The sequence below is a fragment of the Ixodes scapularis genome, unplaced genomic scaffold (assembly GCF_016920785.2).
Source record: "Ixodes scapularis isolate PalLabHiFi unplaced genomic scaffold, ASM1692078v2 PGA_scaffold9__187_contigs__length_104089568, whole genome shotgun sequence".
Classification (NCBI taxonomy): Eukaryota; Metazoa; Arthropoda; class Arachnida; order Ixodida; family Ixodidae; genus Ixodes; species Ixodes scapularis.
This window is the reverse complement of record NW_024609884.1, coordinates 40,137,018-40,161,801: the sequence shown is the minus strand read 5'-3', so window position 1 is coordinate 40,161,801 and position 24,784 is coordinate 40,137,018. Positions and strand designations below refer to the sequence as shown.

At 42.1% G+C, this 24,784-nt stretch overlaps 1 protein-coding gene across 3 annotated transcripts; it reads right to left on the bottom strand.

Moving 5' to 3' along the window:
• Nucleotides 1-673: 673 nt before the first annotated feature.
• LOC120838969 (protein toll) lies at nucleotides 674-20,682 on the bottom strand. Of its 3 annotated transcripts, XM_042287160.1 has the most exons (9): nucleotides 20,659-20,679; nucleotides 18,713-18,767; nucleotides 17,051-17,903; nucleotides 9,961-10,120; nucleotides 9,253-9,537; nucleotides 7,033-7,601; nucleotides 6,297-6,435; nucleotides 3,204-3,528; nucleotides 674-1,021 (listed from the first exon to the last, which is right to left on the bottom strand). In XM_042287160.1, the coding sequence occupies exons 3-9, from the start codon at nucleotides 17,765-17,767 to the stop codon at nucleotides 748-750; spliced, it is 2,469 nt and encodes an 822-aa protein (XP_042143094.1). In that variant the 5' UTR covers nucleotides 17,768-17,903; nucleotides 18,713-18,767; nucleotides 20,659-20,679; the 3' UTR covers nucleotides 674-747. The 3 variants fall into 3 exon arrangements, with proteins under 3 accessions (XP_042143094.1, XP_040065072.1, XP_040065071.1); XM_040209138.3 differs by having other exon boundaries at nucleotides 9,253-10,120; nucleotides 20,659-20,682; XM_040209137.3 differs by having other exon boundaries at nucleotides 9,253-10,120; nucleotides 20,664-20,682.
• Nucleotides 20,683-24,784: the final 4,102 nt, after the last annotated feature.

The window sequence follows — 24,784 nt, the reverse complement described above, 5'->3', positions numbered from 1 at the left end:
TTCTCGTCCTAAGAAATTTTAAGAGGGTTCAACAGGTGTCTCTATCGGTCGTACTCGGTTGCAAGTGTGTAAACGGGCCTTAACTATGACTGTACTTCTCGGACCGAAAATACATAAATGCAGTGCTGTCCTTTTTCTTTTTCTTTAAAGGGATGCTGAACCGAAATCTGGATTCCCCAAAACACGCGGCAAAAGCGTGCAACGGGATGCTACAAACACCAAAACATCACTCATACAGCGATATCTCGAACGGATGACCGTATTTTTCAAAAAAGGAGGCGCATTGGCAGAGATGTTGACGTCATGTTTCTCCAAGAAGGAGAGGAAAGGGCCTCGCGTCTTCTCCGCCTCACCGCCTTGAGGGAGCGAATCAAAGAGAGGAGGAAACAAGGTATCTTGACGTCACGCGACTCGTCGGCCTGGTTCAATCTCGACCTCTTTTTCCAAAAATACGGCCGTCCATTCGAGATATCGCCTTACGAGTAGTGTTGTAGGGATTGCAGCGTCCCGCCTACATCTCCCGCATTGCTTTTTAAAATCCAAATTTCGGTTCACCATCCCTTTAACGTGCAAAACGTTTAGAGCCACGACGCCACAAAATCAGCTCTGTTTCGGCTGAAAATGAACCAATGCGACATAATTTGCTCCAATAACATCAGGTCATCGGACAAGATTTGGCGAAAACATAAACAAGCCAAACTTTATTGAGGAAATCTGCAGCGATAGTCGCCATCGTCCCCTATAGCTTCACAGATGACTCGATGCATACTCCTGGGAGCTGGGGATAAGTCTGCGTTGGGAGTCTTTCTTGGGCAGCGAGTATAGGAGTTTGTCCCAGAAGTGCGACTCTCCCCAGCGAAGGAAATTTGTGACCTGCATATAACGTCGTAACTCTTCGTCGACAGCGTCGGAAGTCACCTCGTCCACAAGAACGACGATGAGCCGGTTGGTGTTGTCTTCAAGTGCACGATGGTGGGCAACTCGGAACTCCCAGCGGCACCACTCGCTCTCTACAAAGTTCCTGCGTGTTGATGGTACAGATATAGAAAAAGTGGGCTAATGGACTCATGGGAAGTTTGCGCTAACCGAATTGAGCTACAAGCGTTTCATGGGCTCCTTTGCTTGTGTCGTCGTGCGCAAAGTTAACGGATACACGGTAAAAGTGACCTGTTCTTGCTGCGGGCACTCATTTTAAGCAGACGTCGTACAGCCTAGGTAATAAATAAAAATAATAAAAATGTTTTTTATTTAGCTATTTTCATTTTAAAATTTTGTAAACACTGTTGGAGTGCATGACAGCAGTCGTTTACATAATCATACAGTTTTATGAACAGACAGCAAAGAGAACAACCTTACTGGTTCACATCTTTCTACACAAAGAAAGAACATATATCTGAAAAATTTGCTAATAATCTTTTTCTTTTCAGGATCACATGCCCAAATTGTTTCATAAAACTTCATTAGACATTTTTCAAATTAAGCTAATGTGCCACAATTAACGACGTTTTCAGGAGGCTTATTCGAACCTTTAACTGTTCTTACCAAAAAAAGTATTTGTATGTAGCAAGGTGGTAAGTTGGGTAAGTTGGTATGCATTGATGGCATGGTGATAAACAGCGGCATAGACAGCGCAGAAGAGACAAAGACACCGTAGGAGAAAATACAAGAAAAGCGCTGAGACGATAAAAATAAAAAAAGGAACGTGTCCATAATGTCATGAACACGTTCTCTTTTAATTTTTATCATCTTCTTTGTTCCGTTCTTCTATGTTCTATATATTGAGTTGCGAGTCAGCGCTTGTCCTGCCTGTTTTCTTTTACGGCGTCTTCGTCTGCTGTGCGCTATTTATCACCATGTTCAACTTGTATATAGCATTATTAACACGTGAAGATTTAAGGGTCCATTTAAAATTCAAAGGCCCAAGTGGCGTATGCCCAGGTGTGTCTCGCTACCTTGCGTAAAAGCTACGGCCTAGGCGAGAAAGAAAAAAAAAAAAGCCGAAGGATACCGAATCAATTAGTTCTACTTACTTGTGTTCGTTTAAAGTAGTAGTTGGATCAGACTACGGGCGACTGGACAAAACTCGGGCAAGTACAGATGCCTGTATAGACTAGACACATTTCAAAGGGCGCTCTAGCAATGGTCCATTCCTTCTAAATTGAAACGAAGTACGCAAAATTAACTTCTTCAATTGAGAATATATAACCTGAAGAGTTATCAGTTTCACTTGTACGACTGCTTTTTAAAAATATAATGTGTCTTTATCCGAACGTTTGCTCAAAAAACTAACCCGCTATTTATTCGATGGTCCTCATTTTCACGCACGAAAAACGTGGCAAGCATTTCCGGTATGTTCAAGTCATTATTTAAAACTTAGTAGCCTAACATCCGTTGATATACAATTTACTCACGTAGTTGCGACAGCGTATAATAAACTGCTCTCCGGAACGTTCCAACCTTGAAATGGTAGAAATGAGGTGCCAAGTCAAAAGCACATATGCCTGCTATTGCCGTCATTTCCTGTGCCGAGCACCGTAGACACAAACGCAATGACACATCGCTTTAATATGACAACGAACTTTTTGTTCTGTGAGCTCAATATTGCCGCGCGCGCAGCTGGCCAAGTAGGCCGCGCGCGCGTGGCCTAACGGTTATCGCGCTTGCCTCCCACGCAGAAGGCCAGGGTTCGATTCCTGGCCGCGGCTACACATTTTTGTTGGCAGTGTAATTTGATGTTCTGGTGAATTCGAGAATCGTCTTGGCTGATTCGAGGTTAGAATGTTCTACGCGCCGAACCTTCTACGCAGAACGGTCCAGAAACCCACGAGGGTACATAAGGGATTCCGCAAGGCGAGCGGAGTCAGTTTCGCCCCAGCGTTCGACTCGGCTGCTACGCCGACTTCGACGCCCGCGACGCTCTGTTATTATCTTTTGTACCTTTTTATTTTTGGCACAAGTTCGCCACATTAAACGTTTATTTATTACTGTTTATTTCTTGTTTATTGGTCACCACCCGTGACAATATATTACAATTTTTGTATACCTGTGACAGTTACAGGATCTTCATCCTGAAGGTCGCTCTCGTACTTTCACGAAATAAAGCTATACGAAGGAAACGAGACGTTATCTGAACTGTCATTAATTCGGCGAAAATGAATTAACAACCTGTGATTATGACTGAGTTCCGGTCCGGCTTTACTTACTCTGTCAACAGGAGGAGGATGCGTCTCGAGCAGGCCACGGCTTCATGAATGATATCTTGAACTAGGTAGCCACCCTTAAAGTTGCGGTCATAGGTGCAGATGGAGAAGCCGTGACTCTCTATCTTGGGAATGAGTTCGTTGTAGGCCCAATTGGAGTCTTTGCTGCTGAACGATAGGAAGACGTCGAAGAGCTTATCGTCGTCTAGGTCGTCTTCTTTGATACACTGAAGCCGGCTGCACAGTCCCCGTGCGTACAGCCACACTTTAATCTCTCGCTTGTACTTGAGGTAAGCGGTCGACGCCGTCAGGGCACAGGCTAGAAACACTGAAGTGAAGCTTGTGTAAAACGCCAGTCATGGACACATTGATATAAATGTAATTGTTAAATCTAAAACAATAAGGTTTCATAAAAAAAAAACACCATTGTCCTACTCTAGTCAGAGTCTCGATAAACGGGCCCACATCATAAAATAAAACAGCTTACGCTTGAAATCTTATTGGTGTCACTCAACAAAGACACGCAAACTTTCAATTTAATTTTAAGAAATTACCTAAAGTTTCTGGCTCATTTGAAGCCACGCGTGAAAGCACATGATTAATAACAAATTCAACATAAGTATAAATAAAATTATCCAATGACATCTCAGCATTCGATACCCTGTAGTGGCACGCACCTGAAAGCTGTCAAGCTCGATTATAACTCCGCTTTTTTATGTCTTGTAGTAATCTCGTGCACAGCAGGATCTACAGATGGTAATTAAATTGACTAACGTAGAAGTCTGGGCTAGTTGGTAATTCATTATTAAAAATTTTAAAAAGCGCAAAGACACTGACAAGAACGAGAAGGCAGACGAACAAGGCGCTGACTTACATCTGAAGTTTATTCATGCTGACATCGAGTATAAATACTGCAACGTAAAAACAAACAAACCAAAAGAAAATATATGACATGGACGCCTCGTGCTCCATAAGCCATCGTCACGCGCTGTTACTGTGCGTCTAAAAAGCAAAAAAATTTTTTTTATCGGGCAGAGATAGTGATGGGAGCGCTCACACAGTTTTCCCACAATTTTTCAATTTCCCGCGCTTCAATAATTTCTCGAATCAGTTTATCTCTGTTCTTTCCAATCATTTTACACTTGTCGAAGACGGGAGTGCAACGACAGTCTTGGCAATGCTGGCCGAGATAACCTGACAGGACCTTATAAACGTTGTACTTATGCTCTCGCAAGCGATCATTGAGACAGCACCCCGTTTGCCCGACGTATCTCCTACCTCAGGACAGCGGAATGGAGTACACTATTTTCTCCACACAGTTCACAAATTGGTCATGATGTTTTTGATGCATCCCTGCCTTTCTTTAGAATTGGAGTTCACCTTTCTGCACAGCCCAGACAGCTTTTCCGGAGCTGAAAAAACTACATCAACAGCAACCCTTCGGCCAACTTTCTTCGGGTTATGAGAGATTTTATGCAGGTAAGGTAAAACCATTACTTTTTTATTTACCCTATAAGCCTGGTGGGTTGTTTTCTCACGTCCTTTCTTAAGTAGGCTATCAGCAACGATCGTCAACAGGTAAGATTGATATCCTGCTTCTCTGATCCTTGAAGCTTGTGTGTCGACGCTCTCTTTTACCCTAGGACAGGACTTGAACAGGGCATTTTGAAAACAGAGGTTAATAATTCCCCTCTTTACAAGTGTCTGAAATATCCTTTCCACAAGTGTCTGAAACCGCTGGTGCTGACGTATAAAGTACCTGTAAATGGAGCCATTGGGTTTCTGGATCTGAGCCTTCAACTTGGTCATGGCCATGTGTGCTGGATATATGAGCCTGAGGCTAAGACACCCATCTTGCCTTTTTCCTTAGCGCTTCTGAACTTGTGAAAAGGGGAATTATTAACCTCGGTTTTAAAAATGCCCTGTTCAAGTCCTGCCCCCGCAGGGTAAAAGAGAGCGTCGACACACAAGCTTAAAGGCTCAAAGAAGCAGGATATCAATTTTACCTGTTGACGACCGTTGCTGATAGCCTACTTAAGAAAGGACGTGAGAAAAAAACCCAGCAGGCTTATAGGGTAAATAAAAAAGTAATGGTTTTACCTTACCTGCATAAGATCTCTCATAACCCGAAGAAAGTTGGCCAAAGGGTTGGTGTTGATGTAGTTTTTTCAGCTCCGGAAAAGCTTTCTGGGCTGTGCAGAAAGGTGAACTCCAATTCTAAAGAAAGGCAGGGATGCACCAAAAAACACCATGAACGACTTGTGAACTATGTGGAGGGAATAGTGTGCTCCATTCCGCTGTCCTGCGGTAGGAGATAACGTCGGGCAAACGGGGCGCTGCCTCAATGATCGCTTGCGAGAGCATAAATACAACGTTTAAAAGGTTCTGTTTATAGGGTTCGCCTGCATTGCCGAGACTGTCGTTGCACTCCCGTCTTCGACAACTGTGAGGTGATTTGAAAAAAACAAAGATAAACTCATTCGAGAAATTATTGAAGCGCGGTAAATTGAAAAATTGGGGGGAAAGCTGTGTCAGCGCTCATCACGATAAAGAATGATGCTTTTTAGACACACAGCAACAGCGCGAGACGGTAGCTTAAGGAGCACGTGGCGCCCATGTCATGTATTTTCTCTTGGTTTGTTTGTTTTGACGTTGCAGTATTTATATTCGATGTTAGCACGAATAAACTTCACTCATAAGTCAACGCCTTGTTCGTCTACCTTCTCGTTCTTGTCTGTGTCTTTCCGCTTTTTTTTAAATTTTACTCAGGTAATTAAATAAAACAAATAAAACGTACGTGCGAAATACGCGAAACAATTTGTCCGAATATGACGCTGTTTTGTTGCATTTTACTCAAAACAGATAGTGTCCAATAGCAAAGTTTTTACTGCCACTCGTTGTCGAACATGGCGATATGCATTGTCCTAAGAGTTTCGATGCCAGTTAACTTTCTAGCCATGAGAAAGGGATTAAAAACAAAGAACCAGATATTGAGATGCCAACTGCGACGCGCTTTGCATCAATGTATTCAACATTGACGTAAAATGTATATTTTGTTTACGCAATAACTCGAGAAGTAAAATAATTATACTATACCTAGTACATGAGCTCCATAGAGCAGCAATGCTGAGGTGGCTGAAGGACAGAGTTCCTTCTGTCCTAATTTCATAAAAGGCTTCATAGCTTCCGGAGTATGGGATTGCAAAGAGCACATAATTTCATCAGCATCTTGAACCTGCACGTCAAAAAGACACGGCGATGAATTCTCAACAAAACGAGGGCATTACAGGTTTCCGAATAACCGGACGCGCTTGACTCAAAGGACGTGTCGGTACACGCACATTTGGGCTGTGGACGTACTGCCCTGGCAGAAACTGCAAGCCAAATAAATTCATGATATCGACCAATTTTAACTATAAGCTTCTAAAGCAGGAAGCACCCCCCCCCCCCCCCCAAAAAAAAAAAAAAAACTATAAAATACTTAAATACAATATTATTTTTTAAAAAAATAACTAGTGAGACCGGGGTAGGTATTCTGGACCACTTTTGAATTGAAGATTAAACATACATATACTGTGAGAAGTTATGTTCAGTGCTATGTTTTTTGTTTAACCAAGCGTGGAGCTCTCACGCAAGGAAAGTATATTCTAAAACAACATGCTCGCGCTCATGCCTCATACAAAGCTACACAAGTCTTTGAACGGAATAGTCCATACGTTATGTGCTTTGCACCTCACAACACGCTTTTTATCAGACGCTCAAGCAGTGTCATTAGGTCTCAGGTTAAATGAGCGCGTGATAGTGTGTTAGTTTGAAGCCAACAAATGCATACCATGTACGAGTTAGCTTCTGCCCATTGCCTGAAAGCGTAGTCCTCGCATTTGCAGTGCCAAGGATTTCCAGCCAGCAATATGCTGGTCAAGTTGAGTTTCTCTACAAGGTCCAACGGTAGCCGAGTTAGTTTGTTGTTCCTCAAATTCAAGTGCCTCACACTGTCAGGAACAACCGCTGGTTCAACGATGCTAAGGGTGTTATTTCTCAGTATCAGCGATTCAATGCTTGGTGCCTTCTTTACAAGAGTGTCATCGAGGCGCTCCAGTTGATTTCCGCTGAAGTCACCTATACGAGTGCCCTTTGGGAAGTATTTTGGTATGCGCATTAGGTGTGCATTTGAGCAGTTTACGTAAATGTTTTGCTCAGGTGAATCGTCCTCATAGCAGTAGCAAGCACAACTCTCGAAGCAGTCAGTCGGCCATCTTGTCAAGTCTTCTTTAGTCATATTGTGAAAGAGTCTCCCCCTTAAAGGTGGTGGTCCTTCACACACAGGACTGCCTTGTTGTACTCTATGTTGAGCCATCCGCAAAAGCCAGGACATCCGGCAATCGCAAGTGATCGGATTTCCTTAATAAAATAGAAACATTGTTTCAGAATTTCCACAAAGAGGTCGAGTTAAGAATCAACTAAACATATTCGTTCACCATTCACTTACTGACCTTATATTCCCAATGGGAATCCACAAATCTATGGACACCATAGAATACGTTACTAGAGCAAAACAAATTGCTTTCATGACAACTAGACTTACATGTAGTGGTATAGAAAGAACTTAATAGAAAGAATGTTTGTCAGACTGATAAGAAGGTATGCATACTTCATAAAATACTGAGTGGCGTAACTTGGCCATTCGGCACCCGGGGCCCTTATGTTTTTCATACCCCCCCCCCCCTTTCTCCTTTACTCACCAAGATCGCAACCAACCAGTAAAGCAGGAAAGGCCGGGGGGGGGGGGGGGGGGGGGGGGGGGGGTGCCAGGTGCTGCCAGAGGTGACACCCCCCACGTGACTGGGACGTCTGGTACCCCAAGGCCCACGGCCTCCCGGCCCCCCGGTTGCTACGCCACTGCTTCGATTTTAAAGAAAGCAACCTGTATTGCTCCAAAAACGACCATTTCTCTCATACATAAACAAGATCTAATTGAAAGGAAGTATTGAAGAACACTTCTAATAATCAACCCCCCTCCCAACCCACTCTATAAAACCTAAGGAAAAACAAAACCTATGGGAGCCACCGCTGCAGGGTTACCTTACTCCCTGGACTGACTTAATGAAATAGGACGAGGAGTCATAAATATCAATCATGTGCCAGGGTGTAAAGCTTCATTATTCTCTGTAATATGTTTTTCACATACTGCGATTCTCCGACCAAAATCGCTGCCGCTAGCGGGACGGCGGCACGGTTCGCAAGGTTTCATTTCACATGAGCGTTTTCTGCCGCTGCAATGCCCAATGTTGCTTACAGCAAGCGGACGCGCCCAAGGGGTTTCTGTGGCTTGCAGTATAAACCTCACTGCTTTATTTATCGTTTATATTTTTTTTATTTTATTTTATTAAAACTACAGGCGTTTTAAACACACAAACAGAATCTTAATGTGACTTAATGCGTGGCGTTTTTTTGTTTTTTTTATGCTCGTTGTCACAAACGTATTTGAGTTATTCCCAAGGAACGCGATTACATACACGTTGTGACAGAAAAGGGAAGATAAAAGAGGAAATCGGATTTTACAATGTCTTTTCACAGAACACAGACGCACAGGCTAAACCCCTTCAAGTCTAGACACTGAAGCAGAAAATAAGCCCACCAAAGAGGACCCAGCACGAGAAACCAGATCGGCTGTGTATTGTTCTTTGCATGTCTGCTCGAAAGGTGGAAACGCCATCCTATGTGCACTCTTTCCCGCAGTGTTTCTTCTCCTATCACGTGGTCCCCCATCACGATGTGAATGGCCAGCGAAAATGCTGCTACTCTACCGCTCTGCCGCGGCGAAAAATTTCCAACCTTATGGAACCGCGCCGCTCTGCCGTTGCGGCTGCCGCTGCAACGGATGCGACGCGAATCGCGCCGCTCTAGGAGTAAACTTTTACACGACACTGGTAATGTATTTCAAATTATAAAATTATGTAAAGGAATCCGCAATACAAGTTGCGTACAAAACCTAAGAAGGGGGGAGGGGGGAGGGTTGGTGTCACACAACCAAAACTAGAAATAAACTCACCTTCAAACACAAGAATTTGTAGCCTCTGCAATGAAGCTGGAAAACTCGTTCTGGGTAGCGTTTTTAAATTGTTTTTTTGTATATGCAAACTTCGTAGTTTTGGAGATGTCTGAAAGGCCCCTTCAATCGTGCTGAGATTGTTGCCGTAAGCATATATAAAGGTAAGTTCCGGATCGTTGTAAAAATCGTTTCCGTATAAAGTTTGAATCGCGTTATGAGAAAAATTTAGTATACGAAGCTGGGGCATGTGGCTCACAGATCCGTTCAAGTGCAGCAGGAAGTTGTCTGAAACGGACAACAAGTCTAGGTTGACGAGACCCGAGAAAGCCCTTTTGCCGAGCCATTCTATCCTGTTTTCTGCAAGATCAAGATACTTAAGATTTCCGTTATTTCGAAAGGTGCCATCGCGGATATATTTAATTCGATTGTTTCTTAGCATTAATTTCCTTAGAACAACAAGCTGCGTGAATGCGTCGGTTACATCATCGATCACGTTATAGGATACATTGAGGCTGAGCAGTTTTCTGGTTCTGCTGAAGGTACCTGCCAAACTGATGATATTGTTAGTCCCTCCACTGAAATACAGTAGCCCTGACGCCCTGTGAAACGCCGATCCGTTTATGTGAGATATTTTGTTGTTGGCCACATCAAGATATGTTAATTTTTCTAGTGCACGAAAAGCAAATGGATGAATATAAGATATCCCACAATTTCGAAGACGCAGGATTTCAATCTTGATGTTTATAGGTCCGAAGTCAAGTATCGAATTCATAAAATTGTTGTCTGCTGTTAATATTTTGAGACTCTTCAGATCTCCTTTTGCGAGTTTGTCTATGTCAGTGATGGCGTTGCCATATAAATAAATTTCCTGAAAGAAAAACAAACAAACAATTAGCATTAGCATACGGTTGAGGTTATGCTGTAACAGCTTAATTATTATTTAATGTTGTATACACAAGATGCTGAAGCATTAAAACAAAAATATCACCATTCAGTGAAATTCAAACTGTCAAGTTTAAGAGATAATTTTCTCAACATGTTAGTATTAGTTTATAACTTCTTACCGTTTCAACTATTTATTCCCTTCACATGCTATTTATGCGAAAGTTGTACATTAAAAAAAAAAAAAAAAAATATATATATATATATATATATATATATATATAGTGGCCGAAGAGAGGGAGAGTGATTATTAAATTTATTGCATCAAAGTTAACCTAACTTTAATGCAATAAATTTAATAATCAATCTCTCCCCTCTTCGTTCACAATATTGCTACACCTGCACCTGTAAATCTTCCCTCACTCCCAATATATATATATATGGGTGGTTTCATCTCAAATCGTGCAGGCAAAAAGGGTCGAATTTTTAATTTCGATGAAAAAAATATATGTTATGGCGCCGTTTCTAAAACCGCAGTCGACACAAACCGCAAGTTCGTCGGATTTTTTGTTCTCGACTTATGAATTTTTAAAGAGGCCGCGGCGAAAAGCAGTGTTTTTCACACCCGTCGTGGGTCGGATGTTTCGCTTGATCTCCCGCCATGGATTTTCAGTCCACATTATATTATCTTTTTTGAAGCACTCTGTGGAGACATTTAAAGGGCTCCAATACCATGAAATAATTTTAGGCATTTTGCTTTTTTTCTGTAAAAATGTCAAAAACGCCTCCTCGGTCAACTATTGACGAACTTTGACAATTAATTACTGGCGATCTACCTGGGTTACACCGATATTTTTTATGTCCACGGAGAGCCCAAAACACGCTCTTTATATTTATTATAAAATGCCTTGGCTGTATAAATTATCCTTTGCGGTACGTTTACGTTAATATTATGCAAAAACCAAAAAGTGCCATATTTGAAATTGATTTTCTCAAAAAACCCATTTTTTATTTTTTTTATTTTTTGTTCAAATGTAGATATGATAGTTGTCTATACGAAAATCAAGCCTAGAAAGTGTATATTTTGTTTGCATGTTTTATATTTAGGCCTCAATATCGGAAAAAGACGTCGTTGTTTTGCAAGACCTAAGTCAGACATAGCGACCCATGCGTCTCTATGAATTGTGAAAAAGTTTTCTTGAATTTTCTTCTGCGTTTTGTAATCAATTATAAACGGATTTTGTGGTATTGAATATTTATGTATGTTTTGATAAGAGCGGGAACCATGAGATACATATCTAACCAAATCAGCAGGCCTAGTAGACTTTCAATAACCAAAAGGCACAGACGTTGTATCGTTTCGATTTATAAACCTTTCAAAGTTAACTAGCACGACTAGCTATTAGCTGTCATATTACTAAGACAAAGAAAGTCACCACATCGTCGATATATTATATACAATTCTTTACGAAACCAAACACTGGGGCTTGTTCACCGCACATCGCACAGGTCACCAGGGAATGGCCTTTCACTTCCGTAATACACAAAAGTGGTGACACAGAAACGGTCCGAAACACACAGAGAGTGTGTCATGGGGAGGGGAAGGAAATAAAAATAAATAAATAGGAACTAAATTCCCAACTCCGATCTTAACGAAAATTGCGTTAAAAAATAATAAAGTATTTAGGTTCGAGCGGTGGCAAGGCGATAGGTCCACGCCTGGTGGAGAGTCAGACAAAGAAGTCGACGGCACGTAAAGGTAAAACAAAAAAAAAAATCAATAATTTAATAAAGACGGGAAAACTCAGCCGCACATGGCAAGAACAAAAACCAACTCCCCCGGGCATTCCCTAAACGGGACGCAACCAAATGCGTGCGAACACGCTCTCTACATCACCGCCAGGCCGCTACGCCATGACGAAATAAACCCAACAACTGAACAGTCCTAACAAACTGTTAATAAGAAAACATTGAAAAAAAAAAAAAAACGTTCAGAAAAAACCGCACCCGAGAAACAAAGTTCAGCGGGGCGAAGAAACACACACGAGTCGGTCCCAGGACATTGAAGTCTGGCAGGATGACGGCGTCCAGATGATGCTCGAATCCGTTCCTCCCTCTATTACGCACATCCACGACGGCTGTGCGGGAACAGTGGCTGTACGAAAGAAAGTGAAGAATAGATTCGAGCAGGCGATGCGCGAGAAGGTAACCGAGACTTTGCTTCAAGCTTCATATCGGGAGAGGAGCTTTCGAGGTAGCTTCTGCAGTTACTCAAACTTTCTCTTTCCCCTTTCCTTTTTCAAAAGAACACGTCAGCCGGCGCTAACGTTTCATCTCGGGAGAAGCCCACTCTTCACAAACGGTTATAGTTGACAAGGAGGCTGACTTCGACCCAACTAGTCTCCGGGCAGAATACAAACACAAGTATATTTAGCAACACGCTCGTTTCAATGTCAGTCTCCGGGCTTTGCCGTTTCCAAAAAAAGATAACCCTTTATAAGGACAGAACGAGCGGGTTGGTGGGGATAATTAAACTTAAACACTCCCTTCTCGTTTTCTTCCTCAAGTTTAATAGATAACCCTTCGGTGCTATCGGATCTCCCCGGAGAGAGAGAGAGAGAGCACGGCCGTTTCAAGGTAAGGATAGGGCGTTCGAAGCTAGGGCAAACAGGCGGTATCGTTTCACGCATGCACGGATGGCTGGTTTCAAATTTCCCCACCTCCCTAACGGAACCGGCCCATCTTCGTGTGTGCGTCTGCAGGATTTCTGTCCCGCGCCGCCGGTTTTAGCGCGCACGCGGCGTTGTTTTGGCTGGCAGAACAGTTGTTGACCGTCGACATTGTAAGGCCGTGGTGTCCTCATCCTTTCAGGCAACGATTCCTTTGCTTTCCCTTGTGCAATACTCTGACAGACTCCTCCTGGGTGGCTGTCACTGTTCGCCGCGTCAACGACACAATCGTACCACTTCACTCCTCGTGACACAGGGTGCGCTGCTCGCTTTACTGTCACGGGCCGTCCGATCTAACACAACGAGCGCGAAAGGTCGTGGTCATCTGCTGGCTCCGAAAGGGCGGGACGTTCATGCAGGCCGATGAGGGCCCCGAATCAATAAGACGTCTGCCGACTCCTACACGTTAAAAATTTACGACACCTGCTGGTCTGTTAAGACGTGTTGCTTTCTCTTTTTGGAACTCCTCCGATGTAGCTTGCCGCCTATAATAAAATTTAAATAATCAATAAATATATCAGGGTGGAAATACTGTATTTAATTTTTATGTGGGAACGTTGAAAAAAAGAAAAAACTATTTCCAAGCTTGTGAAGACGCGCAATTCGCAAGTCCATTTCGAGCCGTAAAAACACGTTTTTGTACGATATTGATGCTTAAATGTAGAACATACAAACAAAATATACACTTTCTAGGCTTGATTTTCGTGTAGACAACTATCATATCTACATTTGAACAAAAAATAAAAAAAATAAAAAATGGGTTTTTTGAGAAAATCAATTTCAAAAATGGTACTTTTTGGTTTTTGCATAATATTAACGCAAACGTACCGCAAAGGATATCTTATACAGACAAAGCATCTCATAATAAATATAAAGAGCGTGTTTCGGGCTCTCCGTGGACATAAAAAATATCGCTGTAACCCAAGTAGATCGCCAGTAATTAATTGTCAAATTTCGTCAACAATTGACCGAGGAGGCGTTTTTGACATTTTTACAGAAAAAAAGCAAAAGGCCTAAAATTATTTCATGGTATTGGAGCCTTTTAAATGTGTCCACAGAGTGCTTCAAAAAAGATAATATAATGTGGACTGAAAATCCATGGCGGGAGATCAAGCGAAACATCCGACCCACGACGGGTGTGAAAAACACTGCTTTTCGCCGCGGCCTCTTTAAAAATTCATAAGTCGAGAACAAAAAATCCGACGAACTTGCGGTTTGTGTCGACTGCGGTTTTAGAAACGGCGCCATAACATATATTTTTTTCATCGAAATTAAAAATTCGACCCTTTTTGCCTGCACGATTTGAGATGAAACCACCCATATATATATATATATATATATATATATATATGGGCAAAAGTGATGTGCGCAGACACAGCAGCCGTAGGATGAAAAGAGTAAAATTCTAATTTAATGGCGAAAAAAAGTCACGCAAGAAAAAAGGGTGAAGTGCCGAAAAAAAGTTGTATTAGTTTACGGGAATAATGAAGACTAGGCACAAGAGCGCTAATTACGTGGGAAAGAAACTTCTAAACAGGACGGAGTAAAAGTCAAAGTTAACACACAAGAACTTACAAAAATAAATTGTTAAATGAAAAATGGAATAAAGAATTGAAAATAAAAAATGAATAAAAATAAGAAAAGGGCCTGACGTCCGTCGACGTTTCGGCAGTGGCACTGCCTTCTTCAGGACGGGAGCCCATATGGCGTGGTAGGTTAGTTTTATAAAATATCTAGGGAGAGGGTTAGTTAACGCGAAAGTTCGAAGGGGTTTGTAGGGTAAGGGAAGCACGGGGGGGACGAGTCCAATTTTGTCGCGATGAGGGAGGCGGTTCTGGGTTTTTTTCACAGGTGCACTGGTGGTATGGAGGAGCTCGTAGGGAAGGGGAACACAGAGGGCAAAGTCCAATCTTGACGCGATGAGGCATGACAATTGTAGGTTCTGTTCGCCGGTGCATTGGTAGCAGAAGGAGCTTGCCGGGAGAGGAAGCGCCAGGGGGTATGAGTCCACTTATGTCGCGGTGAGGGATTAAGGTTGTGGATTTTGTTCGGAAGCTGCCTTCCGAACAAAAGGAAGGCAGCTTCCGAACAAAATCCACAACCTTAATCCCTCACCGCGACATAAGTGGACTCATACCCCCTGGCGCTTCCTCTCCCGGCAAGCTCCTTCTGCTACCAATGCACCGGCGAACAGAACCTACAATTGTCATGCCTCATCGCGTCAAGATTGGACTTTGCCCTCTGTGTTCCCCTTCCCTACGAGCTCCTCCATACCACCAGTGCACCTGTGAAAAAAACCCAGAACCGCCTCCCTCATCGCGACAAAATTGGACTCGTCCCCCCCGTGCTTCCCTTACCCTACAAACCCCTTCGAACTTTCGCGTTAACTAACCCTCTCCCTAGATATTTTATAAAACTAACCTACCACGCCATATGGGCTCCCGTCCTGAAGAAGGCAGTGCCACTGCCGAAACGTCGACGGACGTCAGGCCCTTTTCTTATTTTTATTCATTTTTTATTTTCAATTCTTTATTCCATTTTTCATTTAACAATTTATTTTTGTAAGTTCTTGTGTGTTAACTTTGACTTTTACTCCGTCCTGTTTAGAAGTTTCTTTCCCACGTAATTAGCGCTCTTGTGCCTAGTCTTCATTATTCCCGTAAACTAATACAACTTTTTTTCGGCACTTCACCCTTTTTTCTTGCGTGACTTTTTTTCGCCATTAAATTAGAATTTTACTCTTTTCATCCTACGGCTGCTGTGTCTGCGCACATCACTTTTGCCCATATATCAACGGAAGCATTTGTCAACATTCGTCACTCTTTATATATATATATATATATATATATATATATATATATATATATATATATATATATATATATATATATATATATATATATATTTTTTTTTTAAGAAGTTCTGAAAGTTACACTTTTGCGGTAAAATAGGGAGCTTATTGTAATGATAAGTTAGCTAATTAAGTAAAGTTTGTTAATTAACTTTTTAATTGATGAAAATAGGCATATGGTTCCAATTAGAGGCTTTACGAGTGGTAACTTTAGTGCACTACTACGCTTCTCAGGCGTTCAAAGTCTTTCTGAAAATTACTATTTATAGGTTTTCGATTACGCTGAGCAAGTTTCTAATTGGAACTATATGCCTATTTTTATTAATTAAAAAGTTAATGAACGAATTTCAACTAATTAGCCGACTGATCATTACGATTAGCCCCCTGTACTGTCCCCCTGGCCGTATAACTCACCTGCGCAAACCGCATTAATCCAGCTTTCATGGTTCTTTTTTTTTAATTTTGTTAAGCTTAATATATACAGGGTTGTTTTGTTGCTTTTTAATTCTTTCAGATTTGTTTTAAAAATGCCGTGAAAGCTACAATTATTCGGTTTGTGCAGTATGTGCAAACCGCGGTATACGGTTATACAGTCAGGGAACATAGTCGCAACAGTCAGTCGGCTAATTAAGTAAAATTTTTTAATTAACTTTTAATTGGTGAAAATATATATATATATATAGTTCCAATTACAAACTTACTGAACATCATCGAAAACCACTAAATCAACCCTTTTTATAAGGATATAACGCCGGGGCAGCATTTTATGGCGTTCTGTAAAAACGCTTGATTTGGACGCGTCTCTAGATTTCGATTTCTTATCGGAGCGCATCTTTGCGCCCGTGGTCCTACTCCCCGGTGGTCGCGGCGCGAAGCCACATCCTCGCCTCCCTCGTAGAATGGAGGGAAGTAGGACGCATGTGTGTTGCGCGTCTCAGCCACTGGGGAGCAGGACCGGGGGCGCGTAGATGCGCTCCGATAAGAAACCGAAATCTAGAAACGCGTCCAAATCAAGCGCTTTTACAGAACGCCATAAAATGCTGCCCCGGCGTTATATCCTTATAAAAAGAGTTGATTTAGTGGTTTTCGATAATGCTCAGCAAGTTTCTAATTGGAACTATATGTATATTTGCACTAATTAAAAAGTTAGGTAACAAATTTTACTTAATTAGCCGACTGATAGTTGCGACTATTTCCGTATACTATGTCCCCCTAGCCGTATAACTCAACTGCACCAACCGCATAACTGTAGCTTTAACGGCTTTTTTTAAACAAATCTGAAAAAAAAAAAAACCCAAAAAACCGGTATATATGTATGGAATATATAGTACAATACCTTTAAGAAAGGCAGACCCTGGAATGCGTCATGCACTGTTTTGATGCGATTGTCGTGTAGATCAACCACCTCCAACTTTGTTAGGTCCTTAAATAGAAGAGGAGGTAAATATTCAAGTCTATTGTTTTGCAATCGCAGTTTTCTCAGGTTTTTTAGAGTCGCAAAAGCACTCTCCTTGATGAAATTAATTTGATTTTCAGAAAAGCTCAACGTCACCAATGTACGTAAGGACTGCAACTCGTTTCCAATGGTCGTGACGAAATTTTCCTGAATTCTCAGGTCTCTGAGCTGCTGCAAAGCAGAAAGGGCCCGAGGCACAGTCGCAAAGCGAGTCTTTACAAATTCGATTATCTTTAGCCTTTTCACGCCGAAAAAAGCTTGATCTTCAATTAACCGGACGGGAGAATAGTTAATCATTAGAACCACGACAGTTATGTTACGAAACCAGGACGAAGGCAGCGTGTCCACTTGGACGTTGGAGAAGGTAAGTCTTCGGATCATTGTCCCCTGAAGTTTTGCCAACTCTCCCGACAAGTCCACGTCGCTCTTGACGCGCTGACACAACACAGTGGCGCCGGCCTGAAGAATTCTGCAGTCACACTGTTCAAGACGAGGGCACGTTGTGTTCACTCGACGCCAGTTCTTGCTTTCACAAATGCAGCTCAAGCTCACCACAGAAAGCACAATACAAAGCGCACGTGTTCCACTGCAAGACATTCTCCTATCAATTGGAATGAGCACTGAAAAATATCCCCGCACAAATCTTCAACGTTCCAAGCACTTATATGAGTAACGTCAGTGTTCAATATCCAAGGACGCTGAAATTCATGCCAGATAAAACGTTCTGGCGTATCTGCAAAATAGGATTGGAGTTTGCTGTCAAAGCTAGGTCACTTACAGGTCGTAGTAATCGCACACCTCGTAGCTCGCTCAGATACACTGGTGGTATGACGGCCAGTTATCAAACTTTCCGAACCAACTCGATCACAAAACTAATCAGAAAAAAAAACACTTATTGTGCGCATAAGCGAGCAGTCAATCTTTTTGTGCCTTCAATGGTAGTAAGCCAGCATAACACTGACATTAAAACAATCAGCATATATAAATAACACAAAACAGTTTCCACGTTTTCTGAAATTGTACGTGTACACTAATTGTCAACGCTCGTAATGTAGAAGGTGCATGTTTGACAAGAAACTCTGTTTTCAAGTAATCGACCTTGCGTCTACTTTGTATAACTCTTAGAGATATCTAATCAGTTTATGCATACATTGTACACAATCTGGCGCAGATACGAATTAAAACAAATGTGCTGAGATGGCCAACCAGATCAACATCGATGCTTACCTCACAGACCACTATTTTGACATGAAACTGATAGCTGGTGTAAACCTAACATGCTCTCTCTACGTGAGTCGGTAATTCTTTTCTCTTTTCTTTTTTCTTGCAGGTTAAAATTTTACAACTAATTAGAAATGCGTAGCTTGTACTACAACAATGTTCTTCGTCCTTCTGAAAGCCGTCTAAACATAAAATTATGTGATTATAGTAGACTTGGCCTTCGGCTCAAGAAATTAGGTGCGGCCTATGAGAGATATCGGTAAATTAGTCTTAGAAAGAGACGCATTCTATAAAAATGGACTGTAAAAAATGTTACTTAACCGCGTAGGAACTTTTTGACACGAGGCGTCTTGATAGATCACATATGTCCACACTCCTGAAAATAAAAAAAAATGTATATATTTTTTTAATGAAAGATAGAACATTGCATACATTGTAATATCTACCAAAACAACAGTACCTTGACCTGCTTCGTTGTTCACGAAAAATATAGATAGACCTAGTGCAACCCTTCGATAATATAATCGCACTAAGATCATTTCGTAGATATATTAGTTTATTTCAATTAATTTTATTATAATGTTCCTTATCAATTCAGCTATAATACATGGCGTTGCATAAATATTGAATAACAAAAAATAATAACAAATTAGGTAAAAGTCAACGACATGTATCTGAAAATGTTTACACATCATTGAAATATATTTTAATGCGCTAGTATTTATGTGACGGGAACCCATAGGGCGATCAATTACCAGTTATTTTAAACTACTGAAATGAAGAGCGGTATTTTTGTGCGATAACTATATGGAACAATGCAGGAGACTCAATCCTGAAATGGAAGAGGTTTTGTAGACATAGCATGCAAGGCACTCGATTGTGCATGCATATATATATATATATATATATATATATATATATATATATATATATATATATATATATATATATATATGCATGCATAATCGCAATCGCACATGGACAATATATGCATGCACAATCGAGCACATGCATGCATAGCATGCATGTGCTCGATTACAACAAGAGCAAGGAGAAAGGACAAGAGTACTCATTGCACTCTTTATACACGAACTCAACTCTGTTACGTCACGACGCGGTGGTGGCGCGTCGAGCGCGCTTCCGGTCTGGGGCTGTGGGCCGAAGTCACCATGCGAGACGTGCATTAATGCGTTGTTTTGAAAGAGACCAGACAAAAACCTGCATTCTCGTCAAAACACCGCGACTGGGGCTGTACTCAAAGAGTCGAGAAAGGTTTGAAGGTCAGTTTTTAGTTGCACGGTTCCTCCGAGAACGTGGATATGTGCCGTGAAAAGGGCAAACCAGACGCCGTCGAACCGCGATTGCTTGGGCAACACTTTGGGTTGAATTCACGGATACTTGTCATCAGATTTATTTGTTTTGTTCCAACAATATAAACGCAAGAAAACCGCCAAGTTGCACGGACCACCTGCGGACTACGTTCAGTGCGTCTTCAAGTTCAGACGGCCACCTGATCGTTCGAACTGTCGTCTGCTCTTTCAAGCGTTTCTGCTTGTCATCTTCTCTTTTAGACGACGCCGGCCCGTAGACCAAACGTTGGCCTGGTGATTGCGATAATTATCAAAATACCTTTAAGTTTGAAGGTTGGTTGGTGTAAGCAGGCTCGATCTAAACAGTAGATACAAGATGTTGATTATTGTTACCAGTGGCCATCATCGACCTGTTACCGATCCTGCTTGCGATTTTCAGTATCGACCTCGACCATCTCAGCTGCGGCTCACGCTTTTCCAGCCCCAGAGGCGTCGCGACTGAAAATTGCGAGCGGAATCTCATCATGCGAATCGGGCTTTAGCGTCCATTCTGTGGCGTCCACGCGGAATGAATCGCTGCGTGGCACATTATTCACGTGAAGTTTTGCGGTGTAACGAGCCTTTGTATTTTCGCTGAGGTCGCTCAAGTAGTAGATATTGCCAGGAAGACGTAGTATTATTAATTCCAACGGGAAAAAAAGCACGGGGACTCATAACGACGCCGACATCGCATATTTCAATGGTTTGTTTATGGGCGACAGCGAGCTAGGTTCTTGCCCACACTCAATCGCGCATGCGCGACGCCGGTGGTGTCCGCTAGGGGCGCTCTGGTTTGTTGGTAAACATGAGTTGGTCTATTACCTGAAAACATTTATTTCGCGCCACACGCTCCACTTCACTGATCATATGTAGCACAATCGACGAGAATCTCGCATTTCTATAAAAGAGGATACTCACGTTACCTTCTCACTTCTCTTGTTGGCCTTCCTTAAGCACAGTTTTAGTTCCGAAGCTCCTTCGTACGACTTAATTCGTGGAGAGACTTTAGTGTTCAAGCAAAACTCGAACACGACCGGCCTTATCAAAAGCAAACACGATCACGGGACGTCCGCTTGCAGCGCATACCGCAACGAGGACGCAATGTCTTTGCTATCTCGGACTTGCAATCTACGAACTTCCAAGAATCAAAGTAGGAGAGTCAAATGATAACTAAACACGCTAGAATAGAATGTCAGGTCCAAACCACATAAAGCGATTTTTAAAATAAATCTCCAGAAATATATTTTGGGTGCTAGTCCCCGGTTTCTATCGGCTGGAGTATAGCAAAGCCGTCGGGTGTTACATGAGGCAGAGTTTGGCGCTCAGCACCGTGTTTTTTTTTTGTGTTTTTTTTAGATTATAATGTAGGTGTTTGTTTCCGTTTCACGCTGTAACAAATATTATAATTAGCACATGTGTGTCATGTTTTACGCCGTAGTTTTCATCAAATATTCAGTCAAATACTTTCAACATATATATATATATATATATATAGGGTGTTTTTTTAAGCTTAACAGATTTGTTTTAAAAAAGCATGAAAGTTACACTTATCCGCTTGTGGAGGTGAGTTATACGGCCAGGGGGACATATTATAAGGGGCTAATCGTAACGATCAGTCGGCTAATTAATTAAAATTCGTTAATTAACTTTTCAATTAATGAAAATGGACATACGGTTCCAATTAGAAACTTGCTCAGCGTCATCGAAAACCACTACTTAACTTCTTTTCAGAAAGACTTTGAGCGCGTGAGAAGCGTAGTAGTGCACTAAAGTTACCACTCGTAGAGCAGGTATGTACATACAAAGCTAGCGGTTGCGGTAAGGCGCCCGCGCGGCTTTGCCGTCTCTTATCTACCCCCAGCCTTGTACCTGCTCCACGAGTAGTAACTTTAGTACCAGGGATGGGCAAAATACATGCAAATATGTATCGAAATACAAATACAAAATACTTCGTCAAAAAAGTATTTAATTACAAATCTAATTACATTTCCAAAAAAAGCATTTAAATACAAGATACAAATACAACCAAATGTATTTGGTCTCCTCCAAATACTTTTCCAGATACATTCCTCAAAATCTGCGTCAGCGACTTCAGGGCACCTGCAACGGGTTTCTGGGTATCTCATTTTACCTTTGCATCGCACACTCGGGAGTTAGTGTGCGAGGCTCTAGTACCGTAATAGAAATATAATCACAAAAAAACAAATGTAATCAGCATGGACGTAATAGGTGAAAAAAAAGTACAGAGCTTCAAGCAGCTTTTTTTGTCGATTACATTTTGGTATGGACCAACAAAGAACCGAGACGACCAAGACGCGCAGCACTAGCTAGAGAATTTTTTATTGTTGCAACTCGCACCAGTTACAAAAATCTGGACGACCCGCGCACTTAGAATGTTCCAGGCAAAAATATGGATGGAAATCAGGCTGGAAAGCATCACAAGTTGTTACAGGCACTTATTTAGCCAGTCTGCCTGTGAACGTCGATTTCGTCACTATTCTTGCCCTAAACTAGCACCGTAATCACAAAGTCACTAAACGCTTGTGCTTGATTGAGAGACACTACATTCGGTGCAGAACGTAGTTTCCTTCCTGCTCTGGACAGTGACAATAAATTTGAGAATGTATTTTCGCCCACAAAATTGTATTTAATTACAAATGTATTTGAAATACCCACGTTTTAGTACTTCAATACACACGCCAAATACATTACCCAATTTGTAATTAAATACAAATACAAAATACACAAAGTATTTTAAATACGTATTTCAAATACTTGTATTTCAAATACTGCCCATCCCTGTTTAGTACAATACTACGCTACTCACGAGCTCAAAGTATTTCTGAAAATGACTGATTTAGTGGTTTTCGATGACGCTGAGCAAGTTTCTAATTGGAACCATGTGTCTATTTTCATTAATTAAAAAGTTAATTAACAAATTTTAATTAATTAGCCGACTGATCGTTACGCTTAGCCCCCTATAATATGGCCCCATAGCAGTATAACTCACCTCCAGAAGTGGTATAAGTGTAGCTTTCACGCATTTTCTAAACAAGTCTGTTAAGCTTTAAAAAAACGCACCCTATATATATATATATATATTAAAAAACGTGCTTAATCTGTCTCTACAGCTATTTTTATTTAGGGCCAATTTGAATGGAACCTGATCACCCGTAGTTATTTCTCCGTGAAATCAAACAATAGATTCGGAAGATAGAAAACCAAACTAATTTTAACTGAGAAGCCTTTCCCAGTTGAAATTCGAGAGGGAGGGGAGGGAACTTTCTTTTTATTTCCAGCACGGTGAGGGGCATACGAGGAATGACTGCGTCATGCATCGTTCTCAAACGTTATTTCATCCCCCCAGAGCAATTCAACAGCACGTTTCTGCGTGAACTAGCGATATAGATTATCTGGTAAGCTACTTTCTTTGAACACGTGCTTCTGCTCTCACGCATTCGACCCCATCAAACTGTGTGCTGGCCGACCTTCGAACGACCCCACGTTTGGCGTGTTAAATACAAATCATCTTATTCGTTATTTGTATTCGGGTAGAAAGCAAAAACACTCGACAGTTTTCTTCGCGTATACTCATATACTGCCACAAATACTAATCCTGTAGGTATACTTTTTTTGTGACATTGCTGGTGGAGGTTTGCGCTAGTGTCATTTAAATAAGTAAAAAAAATGCAATTTGGTTTATACTTTTTGGCAATGTATACACCCAGGTTTCTATTGTATCCCGAACCTTATGTGCCTTCAAAAATGAAGTAAGGGGAAAAAGACGCAAGATTGGCCTTTTCACGAGCACCTTTTTATTATTATGCTTGAAGTAAAATACTAAGTCTCAGCTTTACAAAACCCATCAAGCAATAGTTGACGATCCCACCCTATAAAGATCCTTCTAGGTTTGTCCCAGCTCGCAAAGCCCAAACTGAACGACCAATGTTTTTGCTTGCCTGTCTACATATGCTTTGGTATACGCTAAAGTGCAGATGACAATAGTTGTACTGCAGCACACAACTTATCATTTTTCCGCGAATTACAATTAAATCACCATGTCGGTGAACAATAGCTACGTTGAGCAAAAACCGCCAAAATCCAAATATGCTGACCACTCTACCAAAACGGAGTTTTCATTGTGAAATGCGTCAATGTTCTTGACGCTGATTTTGACCTGCTTGTGACGAACGGTGTTAAGGCCAGTTCGGACACTTGCGTTCGACTGCAGTGCGTTCGGTTACGGAAGCGCGACTGCGGAATGATGCAGAGTGCGCTTGCGGATGGCTTGTACACACAGTTGCGTCGAAGCGCCGTCCGCCGCAGTCAAGAACCAATAGGAGCTTGCTATCGGCTCTTGCGGCGCACCAATCAAAACCACGACTTGCAGCAAATGAAGTCAAGCAACTATGATCACAACGAACATGTCGGCGTCCGACGGTAGCGTCGGTATGGCCGCGACTTCTCCGTGCTCGTCGGGGTTGTCGAGACTGGAAGAAACAGAAAACCCGAAGAATCTCTTCCTAGTCTGCGTGCGGGGATACATTGCACAGGCGGGCAGTGAGGCGAACTGGCCCCTGGTTGTGCGGGTTACCACCGCGATGATTTTGCTCCAGCGGCGACGCCACTCCGGCCGCGAGTGGGTGCGCTCACTCCTGCGCTCCCGCGAAACTTTGGGGGAGTACCACCATCTGGTGCGCGACATGTGCCTGGACCACGGCTTTCAATACTTCCGTATGACGAGGCAGAGGTGAGTACGTAGAAGAAACTTCAGAAGCAGACGAAGAAGCAGACGACCCCAACCGGAAAAAACGGGACGAACCGGATGTAGTTGCCAGCGCCGCGCATGCGCTTCGGCGTTCTTTTTTTTCGCGAATTGCGATTGGTCCACCGCAACCGACCGCATGCCCCTCCGCACTGGAATGTTGAGCCTGGCCCAACTCTGTTGCGGTGCGTTGCGGAACGCCAAGCGTCGTCGGTTGCTAGGCGACCCGCTTCTGCAGTCGACCGCAAGCATGCCGTTCCGCACTGGAACGCAGTCAAA